At 35.8% G+C, this 27,455-nt stretch overlaps 1 protein-coding gene across 1 annotated transcript; it reads left to right on the forward strand.

Annotated features, from left to right (window-relative positions):
- The first annotated feature begins 5,932 nt into the window (after window positions 1–5,932).
- GTPBP10 (GTP binding protein 10) lies at window positions 5,933–27,455 on the forward strand. Its single transcript, XM_082662206.1, has 10 exons — window positions 5,933–6,038; window positions 8,722–8,915; window positions 10,848–10,939; window positions 11,364–11,508; window positions 16,349–16,422; window positions 17,983–18,035; window positions 20,144–20,251; window positions 20,812–20,889; window positions 23,339–23,462; window positions 25,307–27,455. The coding sequence occupies exons 1-10, from the start codon at window positions 6,006–6,008 to the stop codon at window positions 25,567–25,569; spliced, it is 1,164 nt and encodes a 387-aa protein (XP_082518332.1). The 5' UTR covers window positions 5,933–6,005; the 3' UTR covers window positions 25,570–27,455.

Consider the following 27,455-nt stretch of genomic DNA (forward strand, 5'->3'; position numbering starts at 1 on the left):
AGAGTTTCAATTATTATACAGGAGCCAACACTCTAATTTCTGAATCCATACAGTGTTTGGGGCCTTCAAGTGTCTTCAGGAATACTTATTATCTAAGAGTGAGTGGAAATCTTAGAACTCTAATTAAATGGTGGGGGGAAGCTTCCCTCATTGAAAAAATTTAAAGGGATAATGGGAAGCAAAAAAACCCCCCATATATAGATATATATATGTTTTATTAGGCCTTATTCTTAGGGCTTGTTCAATGTAAAATGTAATGAAAGTGTAAAATATTTAATTTAAAGAGATAATGGGAAGCCAAAAAATGTGTTTTATTAGGTTTTATGCTTAGGGTTTGTTCGATGTTAAAGTAATTTAAAAAAATCATTCACATATAAAGCTTATACCAGCTCTATCCTATAATGCTCCCTAGAGTAAACAACTTATTCTTTACTCTCTCTAGACATAGCTTTATCCTCTCCTTTGTTCAACTACTGCCATGTCCTTCTAACTCATCAGAAACTGTCTTAGCATTCTGTTAGGTCAAGGGAATGGGGGGGGGGCCCTATGCTTAGTGTAATTGCAAAACATTGTGGGTTTCCCCCAGCCTAAGTATTGTCACATACAAGGGTTTGAGCCTAACCTTTCTTACTAAGAAGTATGTAAAAGCATTACACAGAATAAAAAGTTCTATGGATTATATTAGCTTTCAATATCTTCATTTTTTTCTCCTTTGTTAGCATTGAGTTTGGTCAACAAAAATGGGGTATATCCAATATATCTAATATCCTCTCTAATAGATATTTCCAAGTCAAATAAAATACGGTCTGAGAAAAGGACCTAGTAACTGCAATTTTTGTGAAATAGTAAGAACAGAATTAAAGTTCTAGTGAGTTAAAGACTGAATGGGAGATAAGGAAATAGATATAAGAAATTAATACTAAAATATCTGGGAGCTCTGCAGTAACCAAATGAAAGATTTAGTGCTGTTGCAAGAACTAGACTGAATGAGTAAATGAATTCAAAGGTCAAAAGGAATTATTACCGATTTAATTTTTTAAAAGTATATCTCTTTTAAGTGTCTATGACCCTTAAGAAAGGTTCAAAAAACTGTATATGTTTTATACTCTATAAAACTCTATTTTTTAACATCTTTATTGGAGTATAATTGCTCTCCAATGGTGCGTTAGCTTCTGCTGTATAACAAAGTGAATCAGCCATACGTATACACATATCCCCATATCCCCTCCCTCTTGCGTCTCCCTCCCACCCTCCCTGTCCCACCCCTCTAGGTGGTCACAAAGCACCGAGCTGATCTCCCTGTGCTATGCAGCTACTTCCCACCAGCCATCCATTCTATATTTGGTAGTTATACTCTATAAAACTCTTGAACAAAATGAGTTCTCAATAAACTTCATTTCCAACTATATCCTCCAATAAGTTATGTGTTCTGCACCATCTCAGAGTATATTCTCTGCCATGAGTCTAAGTAGGCTATATAATGAGTACAATGTGTACAAATGCTGTTTCATTCCAAAGCTGTAGCTTAGCTTACCATGTACAGAGTGATAGTCTAACACACATGCCTAAGACAATGATTTACATATTCTTACAATACCTTTTTCTAGAAGAGAATATTTTAGCTGATTAATTTATGATGTGGTAGTAATAAACAAAATAATACAGGAATAAGCTAATATAAACATTAATTTCCTTATTTTGAATTACTATTCAAATTATCTGAGAATTCTATTTCTCAGTAAGTGGTTACTGCTTTATGAAATATCAGTAATAAGTAACAAAGAAAATGGTTTAGGTAAATGAGAATTCAATACACTACCAACTTTCCTGCTGCATGAGTACCCTTGTTTTGGACAAGCAGGAAGCATCATTATCAAAGGCCCTTCTGATAATTCCACTGCCATTCTTATACCTGTAGATGATTAAAAGAAAGTATAAAAAAAAAGAGCACTCAGTGACTCATAGTATAGCAGAAGCCCCTTAAAACATTTTTCTTCCTCTAGTACAAATGGTTGACAATGGGGGTCTTCAAAACATGATTCAACTATTTCTTAGGATTTCTATATATATATTTCTAAGAAAATAACCTTTCAGTGATACCCTTCAAATTAAAAACAGGGTGCATTAAAAGCAAAGCAAAATCATGTTTAATAGAAATAAGTTTTTTCCACTCACTATGAATTCAGGTATCAATAATATTAAAATTTGCTTCTTTCATTAACACAACTACTGTGCTTAATTATTCTTACTTAGTTATTCCAGTAACCAAGGCAGTGTTCTAGCACATAGCTGAGTGTGTGGGACAAATTAGGAACTTGGTAATTGTTACATGAATGAATAAATGAAGAAACTATAAATCCTTAGGAAGAAAGGCAATAAATCCACTTTTTTTTTCTTCACATAGGCCTTGTTTCAGGACAATCATTACATGATCTGAGGCCCTTACTTTGACAATACTACATTTTAACTTAGAGATGAAGAACTTAGATGGTATATAGCTCTCATTCGTTTAGTCCATTTACTTTCATCATCTAGGAGAACTTCGTTTTATCGTAGAGTGTAAGACCCCAATTTATAATGATTCTCAGAGTAACAATATTTTTAACAGTATGAAACTAAAAGAATATTTACGTTAGTTTTGGGGATTATAAGGCTGTGAGTGAGAATAACTTTATGCCCCACTTCAGGTAATTCATATGTCATAGGAATTAGCAATCTAGCTATTGTCTTTCCTAAAAAAAATAAATTAACTAACAAATATTCAGAGAGTATATATTGAGCCAAAGGACCTATTAGGAAATATAAAAAAGGGTAAGGTGTAGACATCTGAATAGTTGATGGTAAAATATCCCCCTTAAAAAAAATATTTTCAAGATCAAGGTGGCAATAAGATATAAAGATGGAATGTCCAAGAAAGGAACTTTATAAATGTTCCCATCTGAGACATGGATACAGCAGTCATGCTGAGCCCCTGAGGGGATCTTGAATCCAGTGATCTGATAAATCTGTATGTTTAAAGGGAAAAAAACCCCAAAACTCCTCTGGAGATCATACGGATAAAGGACTATAGTGAACAAGACCGTTGTGTTGTATTATTTTCTTTGTACATGAAAGCTAGTGAAACCTGCTAAGTTGGGTTATAGAATCAATAAAGTAATTAAAGTTAGACTGAATCTTATAGAAACAATGTCAGCTGCTACCTTCTCTTATACAAAGGATACCAAAAAGCCTCCGCTTCTTTCACATATTCCCCCCCATGGAAGGATCTCCCACACTCACGCTTGAATTTTTTTACTAGAAGCTAGAGCCTTTTATTCATTTCACAATTAGAGATAAAAACTAAAAGTAAATGCCCTGAGAATCAACACACTGACTTAAAATCACATCAGCTTGTAAAATGCAGGTATCGAAGCTATGCCCGAGATCCAGTTTTGATAGGTACTGTGAGGGGAAAGCAGAAGGGTACTTAGTACCTGTAGTAAGAAGAGGCAATTAAAAGAAAGGGAGTGGGGGATGCAGAAAAGGGAGGTTAAGAACTAAAAAAAAACCCCAATTATTTCAACGTTCTATCCTTGGGGTGGCTCCAGAAGAGGAACTGCAGAGAAGAAGCATTTTCTTAGGATATACTAGTAAATCCAATTTAATGATTACTTCTTGCTAACCTATATCATTATAACAAAAATTATAGATGATGAAGAGTATCAGAAAGTTAATATCACAGCAAATGCTGAGGTAAATTACCTCTTGAGTAACTATATTAACAGAGAGAAGCGGGATGATTATAAAATAGCATTATAAAGTGCTAGACTTCTTAATTATATTTGTTCATTTTATGCTTAAAGTAATAAACTACACTAAAATGTTTATTAGATTAAATGTAATGTGGTATTCAGGATTGAGTCCTGGAACAGAAAAAGGTTATTGTTGAAAAACTAGTGCGATCAAATAAAGTCTATAGTTTGGTTAAGGGCACTGTAGCAACATTAATTTCCTAGTTCTGACAAATGGTTATACAAGACGTTAACTTTAGGGCAAGCTGAGTAAAGGGTATATAGGACTCTGGGCTATCTGTAACTTTCCTGTAAATTTAAATTATTCCAAAATGAAATGATTATTAGAATGCTTATTAGTTATTTTTATTAGAATAACTCTAGTTTACAACATTAAAAAAAATCAAATTGTATGTATGCCACTGGCTCATTTGAGACTATCGCTTATTATGCAAAATTGTCTAGTCCCTGAGTTTAATGGTTTGCCTGTACTTTAATCTGAGCAGCCATGGGGAAGGCATTCTATCCACTCAGTGGCAGAACTAATAATAGTTTCTGTCAGTAATGACTTATGCATCAGGGTCATTTCACCTCATGTTCATTTTAGCCGAACATTTAAAGGGGACGATTTACATTTCATGTTTCTTTTACTATCTGGTAACCAGAGCTGTAATAAATATTTCAGGCACTGATGGTGTTTTGTTCAAGAAAAATATTATGTTTTCTTATTTGTTTATAGTACCTAATGTTCCTCAGTATTTTGAGATGTTTTTATATCAACTTCCCATTTATTTTTATCTGCTGTCATTATGTTCCCATGTAAATGTTATGACAAGGAAAACAGTTTGGGCTTGTGTTCACTAATAAAAAAAATAAACCTTAGAAAATAAATAAACAGATTGGGCTCAGCATAATTCTGAGATTGTAAGACCTAGTAAAGATAATAATCCAAATGGCAGCAAATGTTATTAAGATTAAACTAAACACCTACTTAGTAACAACCTAATTTCTTCCTTCCTTCCTTCCTCCCTCTCCCTCTCCCTCCCGCTCCCTCTCTCCCTTTCTTTCTTTCTTTCCCCTGCCGCGTGGCTTGTGGGATCTTAGTTCCCTGACCAGGGGTTGAACCCGGTCCCTCGGCAGAGAAAGCGCCGAGCCCTCACCACTGGACCGCCAGGGAATTCCCATCCTAATTTCCTGATTAATTAATCATTACAGGTTAAGTGACAATTACAGTTTTATTGATGGGGGTGGGGTAGAGGGAGGTTCAGTAGCAGGAAGGGAATCAAGACTGAAAGGGATAGTTCTTACACCGTGTATTTCCTAACAATTACTGTCATAAGTGAGGGGTAGAAATAGAAGGATTCTCAGTTTTGAGTTCAGAAAGATTATTAGGCTGGCAGCGTAGTGCAGGGCCGCCTAGCAGGGCTGTGTACCTCTGTCCACCGCGCGAGGGCAGGGGGAGACGGGGTGGGTGGGGCGGACGGAGACCCAGTCACTCTGCTGGTCCTGCCCAGCTCGAGAAAAGGGAATCTAATTGTCACAAAGGCGCGCTGCAAATGAGAGTTGAATAATGACCCATAGTATCTACCGGACCCCTAGAAGCTACTATCTGACAAAGAGTTGCAAGATTCCTTCCCCACAGAACACAGTGAAATTCTTACAGATCTCAGATCCTGACCTTTGGGTCCCAAATTTTAAATTCATTGTCTCTTGGAAGATTTTGCTGGATATTACTCAGCTGGTCAATGAATTAACAGCTTTTTTCCCAGTTGAGTTTCTGAGTCTTTTACGAGTTTGCTTTTATTGTCCGTGGGAGGCGTTTTGTTTTGTTTTTCCACTCTGCTTCGCCGAGAGTAAAGATTGAGGTATCTTGTGGTTTCCTTAATTAGCATAAAAACTCCTCCAAGGCAGTAGAGTCTCCAGTGCCATCCTATTCAGAATATTCCTGAGGCACCTATTCCGCACCTGACTGTCCCCTGTCACATTGCCGCTCAACATTTCCTCAGCGTTTCACTCCGCTTTCTTCTTAACAGACACCACCTTCCCCTTCCCGTGGGGCACAGCAAAACGCATGCGCACGTTTCCGTGAGCGCGCGCGCCTTACGGCCGCTGAGGCTAACCTGCGGCAGCGTGCGGATACAAAATAGCAGCGGCGGGTGGTGGTGACGTTAGAAGAGCGCGCCGCACTTCGGTGCGAACAGCTTCCGCGGGAGTGAATTCTCGACCGTCGCGGGCATGGTGATCTGCAGTCGGGTGTTGCTCAGAAAGGTCCGTGATTGGTGCCCCTCAGCCTGATGTCCGACACCTGGTGCCTCTAGCCCCACCTGAGGGCTTTGGTTCTCCTTCGCCTCCATCCCTCCCCACTGTTTTCTTCCTGGGGGCCTCTTTCCTGCTTTTCTACCATAGTCCTCTCCTTTTCGCCCCTCAGGGAGTCGGGCTTGGCCTGTAAGGGGTGAGAAGGGCGTGTCTAGTCTACCGGGCATGGTTAGGACGGTTGTTTGGAACAGGGTTTGAGATTTTTCAAGGGAATTGTGCGCACGTGGGATGAAGAGCTGGGGTAACTGCTTGCTGTTTATACATGCAATACGGTGTATGTGAAGAGTAGGTTTGACTTTTTCTTTTGGCTCAAATAGTGTATTTTCCTCCTTTTAAATAATAATATCCATAACTTGTTTTTACATATTTTTTCGTTGAGTGCATTGTTATTAAGAGCTTTCTAAAGACAACTTTTCATCAGTAAACGAAAATAGGTAACTGACTTGCCTTCTTGCAAGAAACTAGGTCAGCTTTTGTGCAGTGCGGGTTTTAGAATCGTTTCTGTAAAAAATTTACAGTTGCTTTTCAAATTTAAAAACCTCTTTAAGATCCTTACTAGCAATGTTTTTTGAAACCTGCTGTCATCAGGTTTGGTCATTACCTTATTACTAAGGACGAGATTGAGATATTACTTTTGAGTTTGAGTTCTAAATCTATGAACCTGATAAATCTAGAGCAGTAAAAAAATGTGCCACATATTGAAAGGAACTTCAAAAACAGGAGGTTTCTTTTTGTCGGAGGAAAGGCATGGTTAGTAATACCATGGTTAGTAAAGTTTTACTTTATTCAACCCTCTATTTTCCAGAAAATAGGTGGTCAGAAGAAGAGAGACTTGTGAAGGATAGTACTTGGGCATATAGGATAACTAATCTGTAAGCTAAAAAAATGAACTACTGCATTTTTTGCTGGATACGTTTTTAAATGCTAGCTGTGTAACTTTACTGCCATAACAGTCACTTCCAGTCAATGTTGTTTGCAAGGGGAATCTACCTCTTCACTTACCTGTGATGCATTTCTGATCTAGCTCTACCCAGCCAAAGCATAAGTTCGTCAGCCTCCAGAGAAAAATACTCTGGCTAGCCCTTAAGTTCATGTTTTTTATATTCCTTCCACCCTTACAATACTCTGTTTCGTGATTATATTTGCATACTCAAATGAAAAGCTGTGCTTTGAATCTTTGCTGTGTAACTATCCACTGTAATCTCAAGTCTAGACAGATTTATCAGAACCAGCAAAGGAGCTTTTGATAAATGTGCTGGCTTACCCTATTCTCATCCCCTCCTCCAGAGTATCAGAATGGTCAGTGGAGTGTATGCATTTTTGAAAAAAGTTCCCAGATGTTTTCGATACTTAAAACTATCCTAAATGATTAAAGATGTGAAGATTATGAATTTAAGAAATTACTTTGTGAGGAATTTTGACAGCCCAGGGGGTTAAGACATAGGATCTTACCTGCAAGAAGTTCTTGATTTAGTGAGGGAAACAGAAGTACACCCTAAATACAGTGTATGATTTCTAGAGATCTAATAATAGAGATATAATCCAATTACTGAGAGCCCAGGAAAATCAATGGTAAGTGTTGGTTAAAGGAATTAAAGACATCGGAAAATATGACATTCAGGTGGGTTTATGATAGAAAAGAACAAATGACATTGTAAGTAGATGAAAAAGCATGAGCAGAATGCCATGGAGAAGTGACAGTATATTGTGTAGCATAGAGCAAAGAGAGGAAGAGGATATAGGAGGGGTTGAATGAATGGAAATGAAATGTGAAGGGTAGGTTAAGAGATTTGAATATAGCATTGAGAATTTTAGACTTTATTTCATAAACAGCAAAAAACCATGAATGGTTTTTGAGTAAGGGAGAAACATGTTGAGAGATCAGATCCATTGTCAGAAAAATCGCTCAGGCAGTGAGACAGAGGATGTGTTGAGGAAGGAATGACTAGACATTGAAAGACCAGTTAGGAGCTAATGTAATGATCAAGATACTAGGGTAGTTAGTTGTGCCAAAAAAGGAAAGATAGTAGGGCTTCAGGAAGAGAAGCAGGTATAGTCTAAGATCCCCACGTGTGGTCTCAGTGAGTAGATAAACTATCGTTTCATTATTTGTGAGAACATTGGAGGAACAGAATTTACCTAGGGAAAAGTTTGGTTTTGTTATATAACATGTATTTAGGTGACTATTATCCTTTCAATACCTAAGAAGTTATATATTTGAGGGGTTTCAAATATAAGTTAAATACTGATCTCGTTCTCAGTTGCTTTAGACTGTTAAGCTCACATCTGGTGGAGATGTCCAACTAACTGGGATAGAGAATATCTCACCTAGGTGATAGTTACTGGTACAAACTGAGATCACCCAGGGGAGAAAGTCTAGATTGAAAAGTGGGCCAGTGTCAGAGACCTTCAGGATTGGAAGGACAACAATTGATAGTGAAAAACAGGGTCTTAAGAGAGTTAATCTAATGGGAAAGTGAGGTCAGACAGGAGGTAAACTAAGAAAAGACAATAAATGTGGCATACGGAAAGCCATTTTTTTTTTTTAGGAGTTTTAGTGGCAACAAAGAACTAGAAAGGAATTCAAAATTGGTAAGCACATGTGGTATACAAATGTCCTCTTTCTCTTTTTAAGTATGGAGACTTCATTGATAACCTGAGACTCTTCACCAGGGGAGGAAGTGGTGGAATGGGCTACCCTCGCTTAGGTGGAGAAGGTGGAAAAGGTGGTGACGTCTGGGTTGTAGCCCATAACAAAATGACTTTAAAACAACTTAAAGATAAATATCCTCAGAAACGGTTTGTGGCTGGAGAAGGAGCAAACAGTCGGTAAGTATTTAACTGAATGGTTTTGTATGAAATTAATTGCCCCCGGAAGAAGAAAAAAAGTTGAGATAAAAGTTTAATTGGTAATTTGAAGTAAATAATATCCTGGATTTGTAACTGAGCAAAAATCTACTATTTTTGTCTCTAGTAAATATAAAAGATAGGTACTATGGAATGTTTTGACGTTTTTAAACTTTTTATCCTTTTCTTCTCCCAGTGTCTGTTTATATTCTTTTATACTTCCTTTGTAGAACCAGAAAATGATCTGAATCCCCACTGTTTTCTTCTAAAATTATCTTTGACAGTCTTTAGGAAACTTTCTAGAATCTTAACTGGCTACTCCACCCCACTGCCACCCATAGTTCTGCCAGCATCTTGTAGGCAGTACTTAAAATTTAGAGCCTGTTTGCTGCTACATCTCTTGAATGTTTTCCTTTTGACTTTGTTTTGATTTTCTCTCTGACAGCAAAATCTTCCCTTTGTTTTTTGTTAATGTTTGCTATTTTCTGTGGAACATATTATGTTCACCTCAAAATATGAGAAGAATTTTTTCTTTCATTGTGAAGAAAAAGAAGAAAAAAAATTCTTAAAGCTTCCATCAAAATGCAGTCTATGGTTCCTCAGGCCTCTGTCATTCTGTTGTTCCTTAGGAGGTATTGGTATAAAAGTTAGGCTTTCTGTTCCTTTTTTCTTTCCCCTTCCCAAGGAAGTGTTTGGGTATATTTTTTTGTCACAGTTGTAGAGGATGGAATGTGTCGCTTGCTTGGGGGATGAGTGTAAGCAAAGGATAGAGCCTGGATATAGGCTAAACACCCTGTAACGCAGGGTGAGGAATGCCCGCAAAAACAACAACAAATTATCTTGCCCCAAATATCTAGCAGCATCCTCTGCTGGTAAAGGAATGCTTGGAGAAACCCCTTAAATTTCTTTTGGCATTTTTGTTTATGAATAGTCTTTACAGGGCAAATTTTGAGAGCCCTATATTAGAATTCAGTAATCAAAGCTTTAAGATCAGAATGTTGTTTTATTATTTTGATGTTACCGGTAGAAAATAACTGCAGTTTATATCCTAAAGTAAAATTTTTCATCATTTTATAATTTCTTTTGAAAATTAAGGTTGCTGTGATTCCAACCTTATTCTGTGTTTAGATAAGTGGTATGCTAAAGATGGTGTATAACGTTTAAATGTTAAGAAAGATTTAAATAGAACAGTTACTGCGATTGTGTGTTGGAATTTTTAGAATGTAGAGGCTTAAATCTAAAGGATCAATAGGAGCCAACTGGATGAAGGGGAGGAAAAAGCATTACAGGAAAGATATATTGGAAATAAAATAAATTATTTTGTCATTCATCTATTCAGGTATTGTTTTTTTTTTTACTGTTATTGTCACAATGCAGAACACATCCTTGTGTCTATAATAGTTTACATGGTTGTTCAATTTTTTTTTTTTTTAGGATAAATTCCCAGAAGTGGAATTACTAGTTAGAAGCTTGTACCACTTTATCCTCTCTTGAGCAGTTTAAGAATTGCCATATGAGCCTCCTATAATTAAAGTACTCTCATTTCAGGTCATTTTTTAAAAAGCCTTGTTATTCACTGGATTTTCCTTTTTTTTTCTAGTTTATTCATGTTGCAATGATCTCTTCCTTTCAAACGTACAATATTTTAGTTCATTATGAGTTAAAATGACTTTTGGTAGTTAGCTTAGTAACTTAAATCATTACTTAATATTATTTTTATTGAGATACAGTAGTCTAAAATGCAAATAAATAAATAGGGATAATTTTGTTTTTTCTCCATTATTTCGCCATTTAACATCTGCATTATAAGAATTGGTTGCTAGTCTTCTTTGTATACCATTGTATTTGCTTGAAACATCAACCATTTAATCTAGCAGATTTTCTTTATGTTAATTTAGCTTTATTTTTTTATAGAGTTAGTGCACTGAAAGGCTCCAAAGGAAAAGACTGTGAAATTCCTGTACCTTTGGGTATTTCAATAACTGATGAAAATGGTAAAATTATAGGTAAGTGTATTGTAGATTCTAAGGTTGTGAAAAATGTGCACGTTTTCTAAAATTGAGATCTGTGGGGAATAGCACCTCTTAAGTTTCAGGATTTTTTTTAAACATTAAGTATTTTAGCTGCTAGTTTATAAAACAGCTTTTAAAAACATTATATAACAGTTCAGAATTAGCTGCTAGATTTAAAATTATTTTAAAGATGTAAGAGTATTTACTCGGTTTTAAAACAAATAACTAGCATTTTTTCAACCACTTGCAAAAGTGTTTTCTTGGAGTCAGATTTTTAATAGAAACTTGATGCTATCATTTAGCCCTTTAGATTTGTAAACTGGACTTTCCTGGCATCTGTTTCTGAAAGAAAAATGTCATTAGTGATTAGCTCCCCTTACTAATCTTTGCTTTAAGTATCTTTATCTCTCTTTTTAAGGAGAACTCAATAAAGAGAAAGACAGAATTTTGGTAGCTGAAGGAGGTCTTGGTGGTAAATTACTTACAAATTTCTTACCATTGAAAGGCCAGAAACGAGTAATTCACCTTGATCTAAAACTTATAGCTGATATAGGCTTGGTAGGGTAAGTATCATTCATATTTTTATTTTTATACTTTCAGAGAGATAGTTCATGAATAGGAAGTAAATATAAATGTTAATTTGGGGCTAGCATTATTTCTAGTTCATGGAATTTGTGTATTGTTTGTGTACTTTAAGAAAATGCTGCTTAAAAAAAAAAAGAATATGCTGCTAATATTGCCAACATAGAGTTTCATAGTCACTATTCATTTGTCGAAGATCATAGGAATTGAATAGGGCAGTGGAAATGTTAGAAAATAAATAAACACAGAAAAGTCAATCAAATACAAAAGAATGTTACCAAGTATTAAAGAATAAAATTAGAAATCCAAACAAGCCACATATTAAAAAGTGTATGGAAGGAAATAAAAAGTAGGGGAAAAATGACCAAGATATTCTTACAAGTCTTAATAGAGGTATTGAAGTATCATTAATCAGATGGCTAAAGGCTGGTACAGATGATCTCAACCATCAACTTTACACACTATTGAGCACTAAGCTGGATCTTGCTATGACCGTTTCCCTATCCTTCACTCTCTGTTTAGGAGCTGTCCATTCTCAGTGCTGCAGACCTTCCAATGTTCTCCTCTTCCACCAGCCTCCATTCTTTCATCAAACAATGCTACTTAGCTATAGGGTTTGCAGTGCTGGCACATAAATGGAGGGAGATAAATAGCAAGATAGAAAGTAGATAAAGGAAGGGAAAACTTCAGCTTTGCATGTCTCCCCTCCCTCTCTGTCTTCCTCTCCCAAGTCCCACTATAGCATTACACAATAGTCAGATGGAAGGCCTTGGGAAAAGGGAGGGGAAACTGCCGCTCTACTCCAGCTGCCAGTTCCATGCCTTGCTTTTCCATAGCTTCTTTCTAAGCTCTTTCATCTTCCTCTTCCTACATCTCACTGCTTCTTTACCACACTCTTCACTCTGAATCCCTCACCTCTTTCCATGCCTGTTTAGGTCTTACTAGCAGTGGCTTAGAGTTCACAGAGGCCTCATTCCTGCTGAAATTGTAACAGAGAAAGATGTGATCCTGGCATTTAAGCTTGCCATTCGCATTTAATATTTTCAATGAAACATAGTTATGAGGGTTATGAGTCATAGGTTCTGTAATAATATATATTTTTAGGAACATTATGGACTTAATAGGGTTTTGTGGATAAGACTGAGAATCCAGCCATTCACTTTCTTATTTTGTAGGAAAATGTGTTTCAGGTTCCATAGAGACACCTTTACAGCCTAAGAAGAACATAGCAAGGCTGAGTAGTGAATAGAAGTGGGATGGCGATGGCAGACTCAAGTGAGACTGTTTGGGTTAGAATCTCAAATCCTCTGGAGGCTGGCTGGATGGTTTTGGATACAGTCTCTCTAAAGCCTTTTTTTTTTTTTTTCTCATCTTTAATAGTGGATGGCAGTAGTTCTCACCTTAAAATGTTATTGCTGAGTAAGATATTGCATTTGCAGCATAATACATGCCTTGGATTTATGAATGCTCAATGAATGAATGGTAGCTGCTATTATCATCATCATTGCCAACTTATTGGAGACCACATATAGTGATACACTAAGCTTTTCAGAAGTGGACTTGATATTAGTCAATAGCAAGCATCATGATTCTAGAGCACAATGTTTAACATGTATGCTAGTGCTTTTAAATTAGGTAACTATTCTTAAAAAGTTGCTAATGTGAATACCAGCATAAGCAGATGTCCTTTTAGCCGGTTTCAGGAATTAACTGAACATTAGAAGAAAGATATCATATAACTAATACACTTGTACCGCTGTTTTCAAATCTGGTCTTTGCATAGGTTGGATTTCAGCCTCTAAAATTTTCGTTAGGTACTTGTCAATAAAAATCTCAGGTATCTGTTCTTCACCTGGTAGCTTCCTTTTTCTTCTTATATTTTGATATCTTTGGAAATAGTTGCTTGCATTTTTCTGTGTTTAATCATTGTTATGAAAATATGAGGATATTAGAAAGAAATAAGCAAGTCCAACTAATGATAATCATGGCAAAAATGATTGCAATTTGCTTTTCAAAAAATTACAAGAGCCTAAGTGTAACAGGATATAAGAAAATACTGTATTTCTAGGGGAAACGAGTCATTAAGAAATCTCACATAGTTTTATTCTAAATTTATTATAGAAATGTTTTAATGAGAAAAATTGTTTAAAGATCTCCATTAAGAGCATATACATTTTTATAGAATTCCAAATTAATATTTGTAAAATATTGCACCATTTTTCCAAATGAAAATGTGGCAGAGTTTTGAAAAATCTTGATTTGAATGAAAACTGTGAAGACAGGGATCACGTCTGTCTTATTGATTGCTATATTTCTCCTGCCTAGTATATTGCCTGGCGCAAGGCAGTGCTCAATAAATATTTGTTGGATAATTTTTTTAAATTGAGATATAATTGACGTATAACATTATATAAGTTTCAGGTGTACAGTGTAATGATTTGACATTTGTATATGTTGCAGAATGATCACCACCATAAATCTAGTTAACATCTGACACCATGTATAGTTACAAATTTTTTTTCTTGTGATGAGAACTTTTAAGATTTACTGTCTTAGCAACTTTAAAATATACAATATTATATTATTATTATTTTTTTTTTTCAGTACGCGGGCCTCTCACTGTTGTGGCCTCTCCCGTTGCGGAACACAGGCTCTGGACGCGCAGGCTCAGCGGCCATGGCTCACGGGCCCAGCCGCTCCGCGGCATGTGGGATCTTCCCGGACCGGGGCATGAACCCGTGTCCCCTGAATCGGCAGGCGGACTCTCAACCACTGTGCCACCAGGGAAGACCTACAATATTGTATTATTAACTATAATCACCGTGCTGTACATTATATCCCCATGATATTTTTTTTACAACTAGATTTTTTTTTTTTTTTTTTTTTGGCCACACAATGTGGCTTGCGGGATCTTAGGTCCCCAAACAGGGATCGAACCCAAGCCCTCAGCAGTGGAAGTGCAAACTCCTAGCCACTGGCCTGCCAGGAAATTCCCCACAACTGGATTTTTTTTTTATCTTTTCACCACCTTTGCCCACTTTGTAACCCTCTCCCCCCACCGCTGACACACACACACACACACACACACACACACACACACACACACACACACACATACACATTTTCTGTATGCATTCATCCATTGATGGACACTTAGATTGCTTTCACATCTTGGTTGTTGTAAATAATGCTGCAGTAAACATGAGGTGCATATATCTTTTTGAGTTAGTGTTTTTTTAAATTTTTTTTGGATAAACATCCAGAAGTGTAATTGCTGGATCATATGGTAGTTCTATTTTTAATTTTTTGAGGAACCTCCATACTGTTTTCCATAGTGGCTGCACCAATTTACATTCCCATTGGTTGAATAAATTTAATGAAAATATCTGAATGAAATTTAGGAAATCATCTCTTAAGTGGCCCCCATTCCTAGTACTTTCTTTCATCTATTGTGGGCCTTTCTTGAGGGATATTTAGCAATAAAATCAAGGCCTTTAAAACAGCCAGGTAGTTTAATCTAGTATTTCCTTATCTAGAAATTTACCTCAAGAAAGAAATTAAAGGTATATGTAAAGGTTCACTTCAGCGTTTAAAGTTTTTTTAAAAAAGCTTGACAGGGCTTCCCTGGTGGCGCAGTGGTTGAGAGTCTGCCTGCCAATGCAGGGGACACGGGTTCGTGCCCCGGTCCGGGAAGATCCCACATGCCGCGGAGCGGCTGGGCCCGTGAGCCGTGGCCGCTGAGCCTGCGCTTCTGGAGCACGCAATGGCAGAGGCCACCACAGTGAGAGGCCCGCATACTGCAAAAAAAAAAAAGCTTGACAAATAATTAGTGCTCATTTGCAGAAAGAAAAAAAAGAGTTGAATGTTAAAATCGCACCATTTGATGTTAAGGTGACTTAACATTGGTGTATGTCTTTCTAGCTGTATGCGTATTTTTTGCAGAGTTATTTATAACAGTAAAAAATTTGAGACCACCTAAATGCCTAACAATAAGAAATTAGTTAAGTAAATTGCACTACACCCTTGAAATGCATTCACCTTATATAATTCAATTTAAAAGGAGGCCGACCAACTGTGAATAGTCTTTCAGCAAAAAAAGGAATCAAAGCTGAATCTGATCAAGGCTTCATATCTACCAATTTATAGGAGCATGTTAACTGACATCATGGGCATCAGCAGAAAAATCCAGACTATGGCAAAGAAGCTACAGGACAAATGGCCCAGTTTCTTTAAAAATAAAATTGCAAAGGGGAAAAACCTGGAGAGGGAGCCTGTCCCAAAAGAAATTTAAAAGGCACATCAACCAACTGTAATATGCAGACCTTATTTGGGTCTCTGTTTAAAGAAACCAACTTTAGAAAAATTATTAAGAATGTATTAATATTTGTTTAAGCTAGGTGATGGCTAAATAGGATTCATTACTTTGCTAGTGAAATGTCCATATAAAATGTTTGTTTTAAAAAATACAAAAAACAATATATGAAATATTTTGTCAGTATTTGGCTAGAGATAGTGAATTGCAGGTATTTTTTATTAGTTTCTTTATGTTTTTCTATGATTTACAAGCCGTTTTTTTTCACATTATTTGATTTACTGTCAATACTGAAACATCCTTAGTGTTCACCATAAATTTATCTTTACCTTTTCTATAAGTATATTTTGTTCCTCAAGTTTTTCAAGATTATTTTAAATTTATAGTCTACTTTTAATCCCAGCAATATTCAAGAAGTCTGCTTCTTGAAATGTTAGGAATTCAGAGATAAGCAAGTATTTATAATGCTGATATTTGTTGTAATGTATAAATTTATTTTCTTGTTTCAGATTCCCAAATGCTGGAAAATCCTCTTTGCTAAGTAAGATTTCTCATGCAAAACCTGCAATTGCAGATTATGCATGTAAGTATAATTTGCTTTGTTTTTTTAATGTGTAGAGGCAAATTTTTAACCACTAATCTTTCTTTGAGTGTGAAAAAAATGATAACTGGGGTAACCTTAGTTTGAAAACTCTTGGCAGACAGAGTACATGTATTTCCCATTAATCTTTGAAACCTTTATAGCTCTCAGCAGAGTTCCTAGTACTGCTTATTAGACACTTTGTTGCATTTATTTGTCTATTGTATAATCATTATTCAGTTTAGTTAACAATTTTATGAGCACCTACCCTTTATCAAACACTGTGATAAATGCTACGAAGGCAGAGATCAATTCTTTCATTCATTTAGCAAGTATTTATTTCTAGGAACTATCAATAACAATAAATTCTGGAGTTACAAAGGCTGGTAAGCAGAAGTGAATACTTCTTTTGTTTTGATTTTTATTGAACTTACAGACAAGTGGGGGAAGGCACATATCTCACTAATGAATATAAGAGAATATAATATGGTTCTATGAAAGAGTGTAGGTGACTGCTTTAGATTTCTTTGGGGAAGTGTGATGGTGGGGCTGAGATATGAGCAATAAATATGAGTTAATTGGTGACAGACAATGGAGGTGAGAGTCTTTCAGTCAAAGGAAATAGCATGTACACAAAGACTCTGTGGTGGCAGGGAGTAGATTTGTTTGTCTAGAGAACATGTAGTAAGGGGAAGAGGGAATCAAGATGAGGCTAGAGATGCAGGTGGAGACCTGTGATATAGGCCATATAGGCTGTATTTGATCTCTGTGGCTTAAGAGCAGTTGATAGCTTTTTAACAAGGGAAAACAGTGATTAGATATGCTTTTCAAAAAAGATCTATTGGCGTGTAATGTAGAACATGGATTGGTGTGGGACATAAATGGATCTGGAAAGAACAGTTAGTAAAACTGGCTATTGCAGTAGCTGGATGAGATATAATGGAAGCTTAGACTAAGAGTAGTGAATGAATATGATAGGATCTTTGCCATCATTAAACAAAATGGCACAGAATGACATTAACATGGAAAATAAAATTAAACCATTCTAAAATTGATAAAGTAGAGTTAATTTTGTACTAACTGCATAAATCACATGGCCAATATTTATTGTTACAATACAGGGGATTCTTGAGAAGGAAAGAAGAAGAAAAGCAAAAAGTCCTAGGAAGGAGGCTAGGGCAGGATTGATGAAGCGTGAGGATAACTAAATGAGAAAGGACCATAGAGAGATTTCACCCACAGCCCAAGTGATAGAAACCTAAATTCTGCCCCCACCCTCAGCACCTTTACCATGCTCCTTAAAGTTTGAGACAGGGACTTTGAGGCCCACTAATTAAATTACACCTGTGCTTTCGAAGATTATAAAAATCTATATTTTGTCCTTTTCCAAGTATATGATAAATAGCAAAGATAATTATACCTTTAATTTCAACAAATGAGAACATAATCTGAATTAGGTTGTTCACAGAAACGAAATATTATTTATTTTATACATGACGCTAAGACAATTTTGAGAGTATAAACCTTTATTCTAGCCTCAATTTATTATTGTTTTTCTTTTAGTTACAACATTAAAGCCTGAACTCGGAAAAATTATGTATAATGATTTCAAACAGGTGGGTATTTTTAAAATAAGACACTTGGTTAGTAATGAAAGTACTTGCCTTAGTGCTTAGATTTTATAATATTTGGGAGTTTCTGTGGTGTTAGGGGCAAAAGTAGCAGGATTTTGTTTTTGATAAGTGAAACCATGATCAAATCAATTCTGCTGACCACTATCAGAGTAAAAATATTGTATTAGAATATAATTTCTTGTTCTTCTAAAGTTTGGGTCTAGTTTGTCGTTACAACATTTATTGTATCTTAATTGCCTTAATCAGTTTGTCCTCATTGCAAGTCCGTATTTTACTGCCATATTTGATTATTGATTTTCATTTCCTAAAAACATTTTCTAAAGTTCATGGATGTAATTTTACTCCAACTTACTGTTTAAAAAAAATTTTTTTTTAATTGAATAGGATCCTCGTCTTAACTAGCTATTAAAATTTATTTTTCCCTGCTACGGAAGAACTTTTGAATAATTAGAATAAAAACAAATTAAAAAGGAAAGTAACAAAATTTTAAAAATGTTTAATGTATGATCAGCAGGTGCATCCCTTGGTATTTACCCAAATAAACTGAAAACTTATGTCCACTCAAAAGCCCGCACACAGATGTTTGCAGCAGCTTTGTTCATAATTGCCAAAACTTGGAAACAACCAAGATGTCCTTCAGTAGGTGAATGGATAAATAAACTGTGTACATCTCAATAATGGAATGTCATTCACACTAAAAAGAAATGAGCCATCAAGCCATGAAAGGACACAAAGGAACCTCCAATGTGTATTACTAAGTGAAAGAAGCCAATCTGTAAAGGCTACATACAGTATGATTTCAACTATATGTCATTCTGGAAAAAGGCAATACTATGGAAATAGCAGAAAGGTCAACGGTTGCCAAGGATTAGGAGGAAAGAAAGGTTGAACAAGCAGCACACAGGATTTTTAGGGCAGCGAAACTATTCTGTATGATACTAGATACATGTCATACATTTGTCAAAACCCATGGAATGTGTAAAACCAAGGGTGAACCCTAATGTAAAGTATGGGCTTAAAGTGATGATGTATCAGTATACTTTCATATAATCCATTGACATAATTCAAAAGACATAGAAGATGTATATTTATAATAGTGGTATAACAGTAAAAATTTTTTAAAACTTCGACAATTATATAGAATGTTAAATAATAATTAAAATTATAAGTACAGGATAATATGAATTTAGAGAACAATATTTAGAGGAAAAGACAACATTATTGGTAATTTTTAAGGGAAATCAGTAGAAAACCTCTGAAGAGAATTTCAGGACATGAGACCTACATGTACATTGCTTTGTCACATAGCTCCAACTTTCTTTAAAACTGAAATTTTTAACCACACAGGCAGTATGTGTAGAGCAGTGTTTCTCATCCCTTACCGTACATCAGAATCATCTGGGTAGCTTAAGAATAACAATGATAAATGAAGCCTGGGCCCCAGTGATTTGAAACCAAACCCCTTGGGGATAGGGCTTGAGCATCTGTAGTTTAGAAAAGTTTCTTAGATAATTATGATGTGAAGTGAGGTTTGAAAACCACAAGTGTAGAATAATGGTTAGTAACTCTTATAACCTCCAAAAGGAGTATAGTAACACTATTTCCCTTACTTTTTAAGAGTGGTTAATAGTTCTGGTAGAATATGAACAATAAAGAAACAATGGTACCAAATAACCATTTACATATAGAATAAAACTTAAAACTACAGAGCTATACTAAGTCAATGTCTTCTGAATTAATATCCTTGTATATTTTTAAGAATTTAGAAAATTGAAATTCTTTGAAAAGTTCATACTGAACAATATAATTTATGGAATTCTAAAAAGAATTTATGTGATTAGTAAATGTTAAACTAAGCCATAAAATTCCTAGATTGTTAAAGTAAAAAATGGGACTAATTTCTGATAACAAAGGACTTTGATTCTTAATACATTTATTTTGTTATAAAGGTATCCTGACTTTATAGAGATGCAGTGGTAATCACAAATTAAGAACTGTTTATAATTGAAATATCATGAAAATTGTTGGATGTAATTGTATTTGTGGTTTTCATTTTTTTTTTATTATCATACCATGTAATTTTGTGTTAGATATCAGTAGCTGATCTTCCTGGTTTAATAGAAGGAGCACACATGAACAAAGGAATGGGCCACAAATTCCTCAAGCATATAGAAAGAACTAAACAACTACTTTTTGTTGTAAGTCATATGCATATCAATGTAATGTTTAAATGAATGTGAGAACCAGTGAATTTAGTTTTCCTAGAAATTTTTTATAATAATAACATTTAAAGATAAAGTAGCAGCATATATTATTCCACTAAATCTATTTAGATAGGGGTCAGATACAGTTAGTAATCTTTATTTATAATATGGGGATGGAAGTGGCATTGTTTACTATGTCAGATTAAAGTTTCGCCATACTTGGCAGGTTTAATTCATTAAGATTTTCAATATACTACTAAATTATATAGGATCAATTTCCTACTTCATTTCTGGTGTTCAGTTATATATGAGATTGTCTGTATTGGTATCAATTGTTTAATCTGTACTAGTTTCTCATTAATGATTGTGGTTTTATCAGAATAATTATAATTATCTTAAAACATCAGTTTCTCTCATTTCGAATTACTAAGTTACCAGTAGAGTATAGATTGAGAAATTATTTTTAGCTTGAGCAAGTAAAACATTTCAAAACAGAATTGTATAGCTGTTGTTCTTATGTTAAAAGCAGTCTTTTTCCCTTTTTTTTTTTTTAGGTTGATGTTTCTGGATTTCAGCTTTCTTCCCAAACTCAGTACAGAACTGCCTTTGAAACCATACTACTGCTTTCAAAAGTAGGTTTTCTGTTTTATATCTGGTCTAATACGTAGGCACATAGGACTGTATGGAATAACGTATGATAATTCGAATAAATATATAGTCTGCCTCTACCTTTTTTTTTTTTTTTTTGCGGTACGCGGGCCTCTCACTGTTGTGGTCTCTCCCGTTGCGGAGCACAGGCTCCGGACGCACAGGCTCAGCGGCCATGGCTCACGGACCCAGCTGCTCTGCGGCATGTGGGATCTTCCCAGACCGGGGCACGAACCCGTGTCCCCTGCATCGGCAGGCAGACTCTCAACCACTGCGCCACCGGGGAAGCCCTGCCTCTACTTTTTAAAGCTTTGATGTTAATTAAAAAATTATCTAAACTTGCTGTCTCCAGTTTTGCGATGTTCACCTGTTTCTCAAACTGTTGTAATCATTAAAACCTTCCTTGATTCCAAATCCCTGTTACATACTTCTCAGACTGTATCTTGCTTAACTTTTATTCCTACTTCTTAGACTATTTCTCAGTCTACTTTTTAGGTTCTCTGATACTCAGATATTTTGCTATGTTTTAGATCAGCTGCCTATTGGACATCTTTGATTGGATGTCCCATTAACTTCTCAAATGTAATATGTATAGAACTGAACTCCTTTATTTATTATTATTATTTTTTTAATTCTCCAGCCTCCCCCAGAACTTTACTGAATATGTAAGCCAGAAACCTCGGTGGTAGTGATTCTATCTTTCTTACCACCTGTATCAAGCCCTGACAGTTTTATATCCTAAATTTCTCTGAAATGCAACTACTTGTCTTCACCCACACTGTCATAATCATCAACCCCTCTTGCTAGAATGTTCTAAGTCCCTCCAGCTTGTCTCCCTGCTTCCAGTCTTAGTTCTCTCCAGGCCATGTTTTATATCACAGCTAGAGTGATCTTTGTTAAAGAACCAAGCAAATGTTTGTTCCCTGCTTAAAACACTTTGATGGTCTCCCATTGCTGTTAGGTTAAGTCTAACATGAACATGGTTTACGAGGTCTGGCAAGGTTGGGTTCTTACCAAGCACTGTATCTCTATTGTTCTCCTCCCTCCCCCCACCCCTGGCCACACCCCATACATTCTATATCCAGCCAATGATTTCTCTCTAACACAACATGATGTTGTTTATCTTCAGGACTTTTATATCCTATTTCATTTGCTACTTTTTGCCTGTTATTGATAACACTGCTGTGAACATTTGTGTACAGGTTTTTGTGTGGATATGTTTTCATTTCTCTTGGGTATATACCTAGGAGTGGAGTTGCTGGATAATATGGTTATTCTATGTTTAACATTTTGGGGAACTGCCAAACTGTTTTCCAGAGTGACTGCAGCATTATACCATTTTACAATCTTACTAGCAATGTATGAAGTTTCCAATTTTTCCACTTTAATGTCAATACTCATTATTGTCTTTTTCTTTTAGCCTTCCTAGTAGGAATGAAGTGGTATTTCATTGTGGTTGTGCTTTGCATTTCTTTCTTTTTTTTCTTTTTTTTCTTTTTGCGGTACGCGGGCCTCTCACTGTTGTGGCCTCTCCCATTGTGGAGCACAGGCTCTGGACACGCAGGCTCGGCGGCCATGGCTCACGGGCCCAGCCGCTCCGCGGCATGTGGTGTCCTCCCGGTCCGGAGCACGAACCCGCATCCCCTGCATCGGCAGGCAGACTCTCAACCACTGCGCCACCAGGGAAGCCCTGCATTTCTTTAATGAGAAATGATGTTGAGAAATGTGACTAATGATGTTGAGCATCTTTTTATGTGCTCATTAGGCATTTGTATGTCTTTGGAGAAATATCTATTCACATTCTTTGCCCATTTTTAAAATGGGTTGTCTTTTAATTGTTGAGTTGTAGGAGATCTTTATAATTTAGATACAAATCCCTTATCAGATATATGATTTGCAAATATTTTCTCCTATTCTTTCAGTTGTCTTTTCACTTTCCTTAGGTTGTCTTTTGAAGTACAGAATTTTAAATTTTAATGAAGTCCCCTTTGTTTATTTTTTCTTTTGCTCATGCTTTTTGTCAGATATACGAAACCACTGCGTAATCCATAGTCACAAAGATTTATTTCTAAGCATACTTAACTTTTTCCAAGAATAATACAGGTATAGCATTAAGCTGTCACTATCTAGTTCTGAATTTTATTTATGTGCTTACTAGACGTCCAGATATCTGTATTTGGCTCTAGGCACAAAATCACAACTGTCTCTAGGATGTCATATGAGCTAAAATGTATTAACATATGACTTAACTAGTAAGTATTTTCTGCATTTTCTTTGTTAATTAGTTTTGTGGTTATTGGGACTTACTGCATTTCAGAGGTGAGAATGGGCCCTAGATTACCCAGGCCTATAAAGTAAAGAAAGACATTACCAAATAGGTCATTTATATAGATATTTTAATAAAATTATTTGGTTTTTCTCTTTGGCTTAAAGGAGTTGGAGTTGTACAGAGAGGAACTTCAGACAAAACCTGCGCTCCTGGCAGTTAATAAAATGGACTTGCCAGATGCCCAAGATAAATTCCATGTACTGATGAACCAACTCCAGAATCCTAAAGGTAAACCCATTCATTCATTTAGTGCCAATTTAATGAATACCTGCTATTTGCAGAGAGTGCGAGGTACTATAATCAGTGGAAAAGAAAACTGAGAGTTGCTACTCTTAAAAAAAAAGTATGTTTGAAGAAAGAACACATACCATATGAAACTTCTAAATAACACTGTAAAAAATAATATCCCATTTCAGAATGTGTGATATGGACAATAAGTTAGAGGAGACGGAAGGAAAGAAAGATTAATTTGAGCTGAAAATGTCAGGCATCATCAAGAGGTAAAACTTAAAGTGGACTCTTAAAGAGTTAATGGAATTTGGATCAGAAGAGAATAAAGTCAGCATCTACCTGTGAAGTCTGTTAACATATTTCGCCAGTTCTAGAACTTCATTCCCCTAGTACATCATGAATTTTAAAACAGAGCTAGTAGTTCTAAAAAGAGGTATGTATCTTTGCAGTGCCAGGTCTGTAGATCTCCGAAGAGTACTAATCTTCTAAAAAGAACTTGAGTCACTATGTATGTGTGGTACAGAATAATAGATGCTGTTACTCCAAAAGGATTTGTTTGAAATTTGTTCCTGAATGGACCATTATGTGTAAAGAAATTTAAAGGGATTCTCCATAGTTTTGAGTATTGACCTTTGCAGAACAGTCTCTGTCGTACAGTGATGACGCTTCCATTTTTCTGAGTCTAGTAGAGGACCTTTTGCACAAATGAGGAAAGTAGGGTGGAAGGTAAGTAGTTAACATGTTTTTAAATAGACCTAATCTCTCTTTTTATCCTTGGGATAAAAATTGGGGAAACTAAATTATAATGTACTAGGACTACCAGGCAGCACCAGAAGATCCTCTCTCCCCTCTCAAAATCTACCCCACAGCCCGTATAATTTATATATTGGGCTGTCCTTGAGTTAATAAGTTACTTTGGGATATAAATATTCTCTGGAATATTTATAAATAAACCTTTATTCCTTAATGTCATTTGCTTTATGAGGTCATTAGATCTATTTGCTGGCTGGTCTTGCAGAAAAGGGAACTTTCAGAGGAGGTACCACAAGGGAGGGTAATTCAGGAGTTTGCGGCTATTTTGGACCATCATAAAACAATGTAGTCCCCTCAGTGATAATTCCTGAGTTAGCCTCTCAGACTTCCTTGGGGGTAAATGAATCTCAGAATCCAAGCTCTGTGTTTGTTTGGCTAACCTCTTTTAGGCAGCCTTTCCAGTTCATGTCAGTGTTGATCCATCCTATCAGTATGGCATCCCTACTTCTGTTGCCTTGGTGGCAGGGAAGAACGAAAAGTTATATAATGGCTGTCAGCCCCTGTGGGGTGATAGATTGGATTCATCTAAAATGATGAATTGAACTCCTTGAACTCTTTTCAATTTTAGTATGGCTCATAGCACCAGTGATGATAAGCCATTAGGCAAATTAAAGGCCACCTGTGTGCTGAAGCAAGCTAGAATATCCCAAATCACAAATGATGTTACGTTATAGGAAAGTTCTTTCAGAAAATCTATGTTGTCTTACTTTATTGAACCGCCCCAAAACAAAATTTATTGCTTCTGTAAGTAAATCATCTTCTGTGATTCATCTTTTACTTACACTTAATTTTGTTTAAAATATATTCATGCAACAAATATTTATTAAGTAACTGTCATGTGCCAAGAACCTTACCATTGTCACTAGTAAAAACCAAAGGTTCTGAGACCTTATTAGAAAGAGAAGGAAAAAAGAAATTTAAAATGCTTAGTTTTTGGTTCACTGGTTCCAAAATCAAACCTCTAGCATAGTTTTGACTTACTTTCAGAGACAGTGAAAATCAGCCTAGTTTTGTGTTCTTTGTTTCAGATTTTTTGCATTTATTTGAAAAAAACATGATTCCAGAGAGGACCGTGGAGTTCCAACACATCATCCCCATCTCTGCAGTTACTGGAGAAGGAATTGGTGAACTAAAGAACTGTATAAGGAAATCTCTAGATGAACACACCAACCAGGAAAATGATGCATATCATAAGAAGCAGTTGCTTAATTTACGTATTTCCAATACAATATCTTATAGTGAGCTACCATCAAAGAATGCTGTTACTAGTGCCAGAATAGATATAACTTGAATCTGTTAAAAGTGATATTGAAATTGCATTCATTTGGAAGCTTTTCCACAGACATACTTTTTAGAAGGTTAGTTGTTACTAACCTGGTGTATATGCCATCATTCAAAAACCATACTTTTTAAAGATGTTTTGTACTTAAGTCTATCAACAGTAAAAAAAAAAAGTAACTGGAAAAAAAAAGTAACTGAGGGTTAAAAATGACAGTTTATAATTTTATGGCCAATTCACCTGTAATAAAATCCTATAATACTCCTGTACGTATGTCTCTAGTGAGATCATTTTTTTAATTATATAAAGGATTCCTTATGAGCAACTAGGTTTTGTTTGTTTGTCTTTAAGTCTGTCATGTACCTGGTTCTACTAAATATATAATAGTTCTCTTTTTTGGAAAACCTCAAACCCTAAATTTGAACATATTCAGTGATAATAAAGACCATTGATAATCAGTAGATAGATCTTTGCGATTTCAGCTTTTGGAAATTTTTCTTTCTTAAGTATAAGAGTATTTTTTTTTTTTTTTTTGTGGTATGCGGGCCTCTCACTGTTGTGGCCTCTCCCGTTGCGGAGCACAGGCTCCAGATGCGCAGGCTCAGCGGCCATGGCTCACGGGCCCCGCTGCTCCACGGCATGTGGGATCTTCCCAGACCTGGGCACGAACCCATGTCCCCTGCATCAGCAGGCAGACTTTCAACCACTGCGCCACCAGGGAAGCCCCAACTATAAGAGTGTTTTTTTCTTGCTTTGGACACACTGATGTATGTCTCATTTTATTGTGTCCTAGTCGTTTCACTGTCTACGTTCATATTTTAGTAAGGAGAATAAATAGGAAGTACAATATTAAACAGTATTATCCATCATCAGTATATTCTCAGGAGATTATAATTTCTAAATTTCTGCCTGACTTTCAAAAATACTTACATATTATACATTTTCTCTTAATGCATTTTATTATAAAATATACATGTTAATTGTAAAATAAAATAAAATTTAAACAGTGCAAAAGCATATAAAGTAAAAAAGAAAAGTTCCCATCTTTCTGCATCAGGCTCTCCAGTTCTCAGAGAAAACCACATGTTCTTGCAGAATTTTTTAATGCATATATCTTTTTGCCTAAATGAGTTCATTATATAAGACTTTCCAAGGTTTTTTGGTTTTTACAAAATAGTAGCAAGTTAATGAGCTTCTAAAAATTACTCTTCAGTGCTACTTTTAAACTATTAGGAATTGTCTTGGAATTTAAGGCTAAGTGAAGCCTTAACATGTGGCTGTAAGTATTAAATAAAAATGGCACTATCATTCTACTTAAATTTCTTCTGATATGACAATGTGAGTGACTTCTTACAATTGTTATTTCACTTTTATTTGTTCTGTTTTCTATTCCCCACTCCCACCTCCCATCCCAGTCCCCAGATCACTGGCTTTTCTTGTGTTTCTTTTCATTGCACGGCTATTTATTGAGTGTCTCCCCTGTGCCAGGCACTGTGCGGGGCGCTGCAGGTACAGTGTTAAGGAGAATAGACAGGACCTGCTGCCCTCATGGATCTCACGTTCAACATCAGAAGATGCAGGGGATTAGAGCACTTTACAGCAAAGGAGTAAGAGTGAGGAAAGCATTTGGAATTTGAACATCTTTACTGATCATAGTGACCATGTTTCATATTGGGTATGTTTTACATTTATAACTTGAGTGTCATTTTTCTCTTTTTCACTTCTATTATTTCCTAAGTATGAACAAGTAGCAGTGTGATGACAGTTTGATCAGGTGAATTTCTGAAGTTGTGACATGATAATCTTATTTTTTGCTGTGGCAAAGGACAGTAGATGTGTGTTGAGGACTAAGAGGAATTGTAGCTTATTTGTTGTGTCTGTATTGCCCAGGTTACTAC

This window comes from Grampus griseus, assembly GCF_964374135.1.
Source record: "Grampus griseus genome assembly, chromosome: 9".
Classification (NCBI taxonomy): domain Eukaryota; kingdom Metazoa; phylum Chordata; class Mammalia; order Artiodactyla; family Delphinidae; genus Grampus; species Grampus griseus.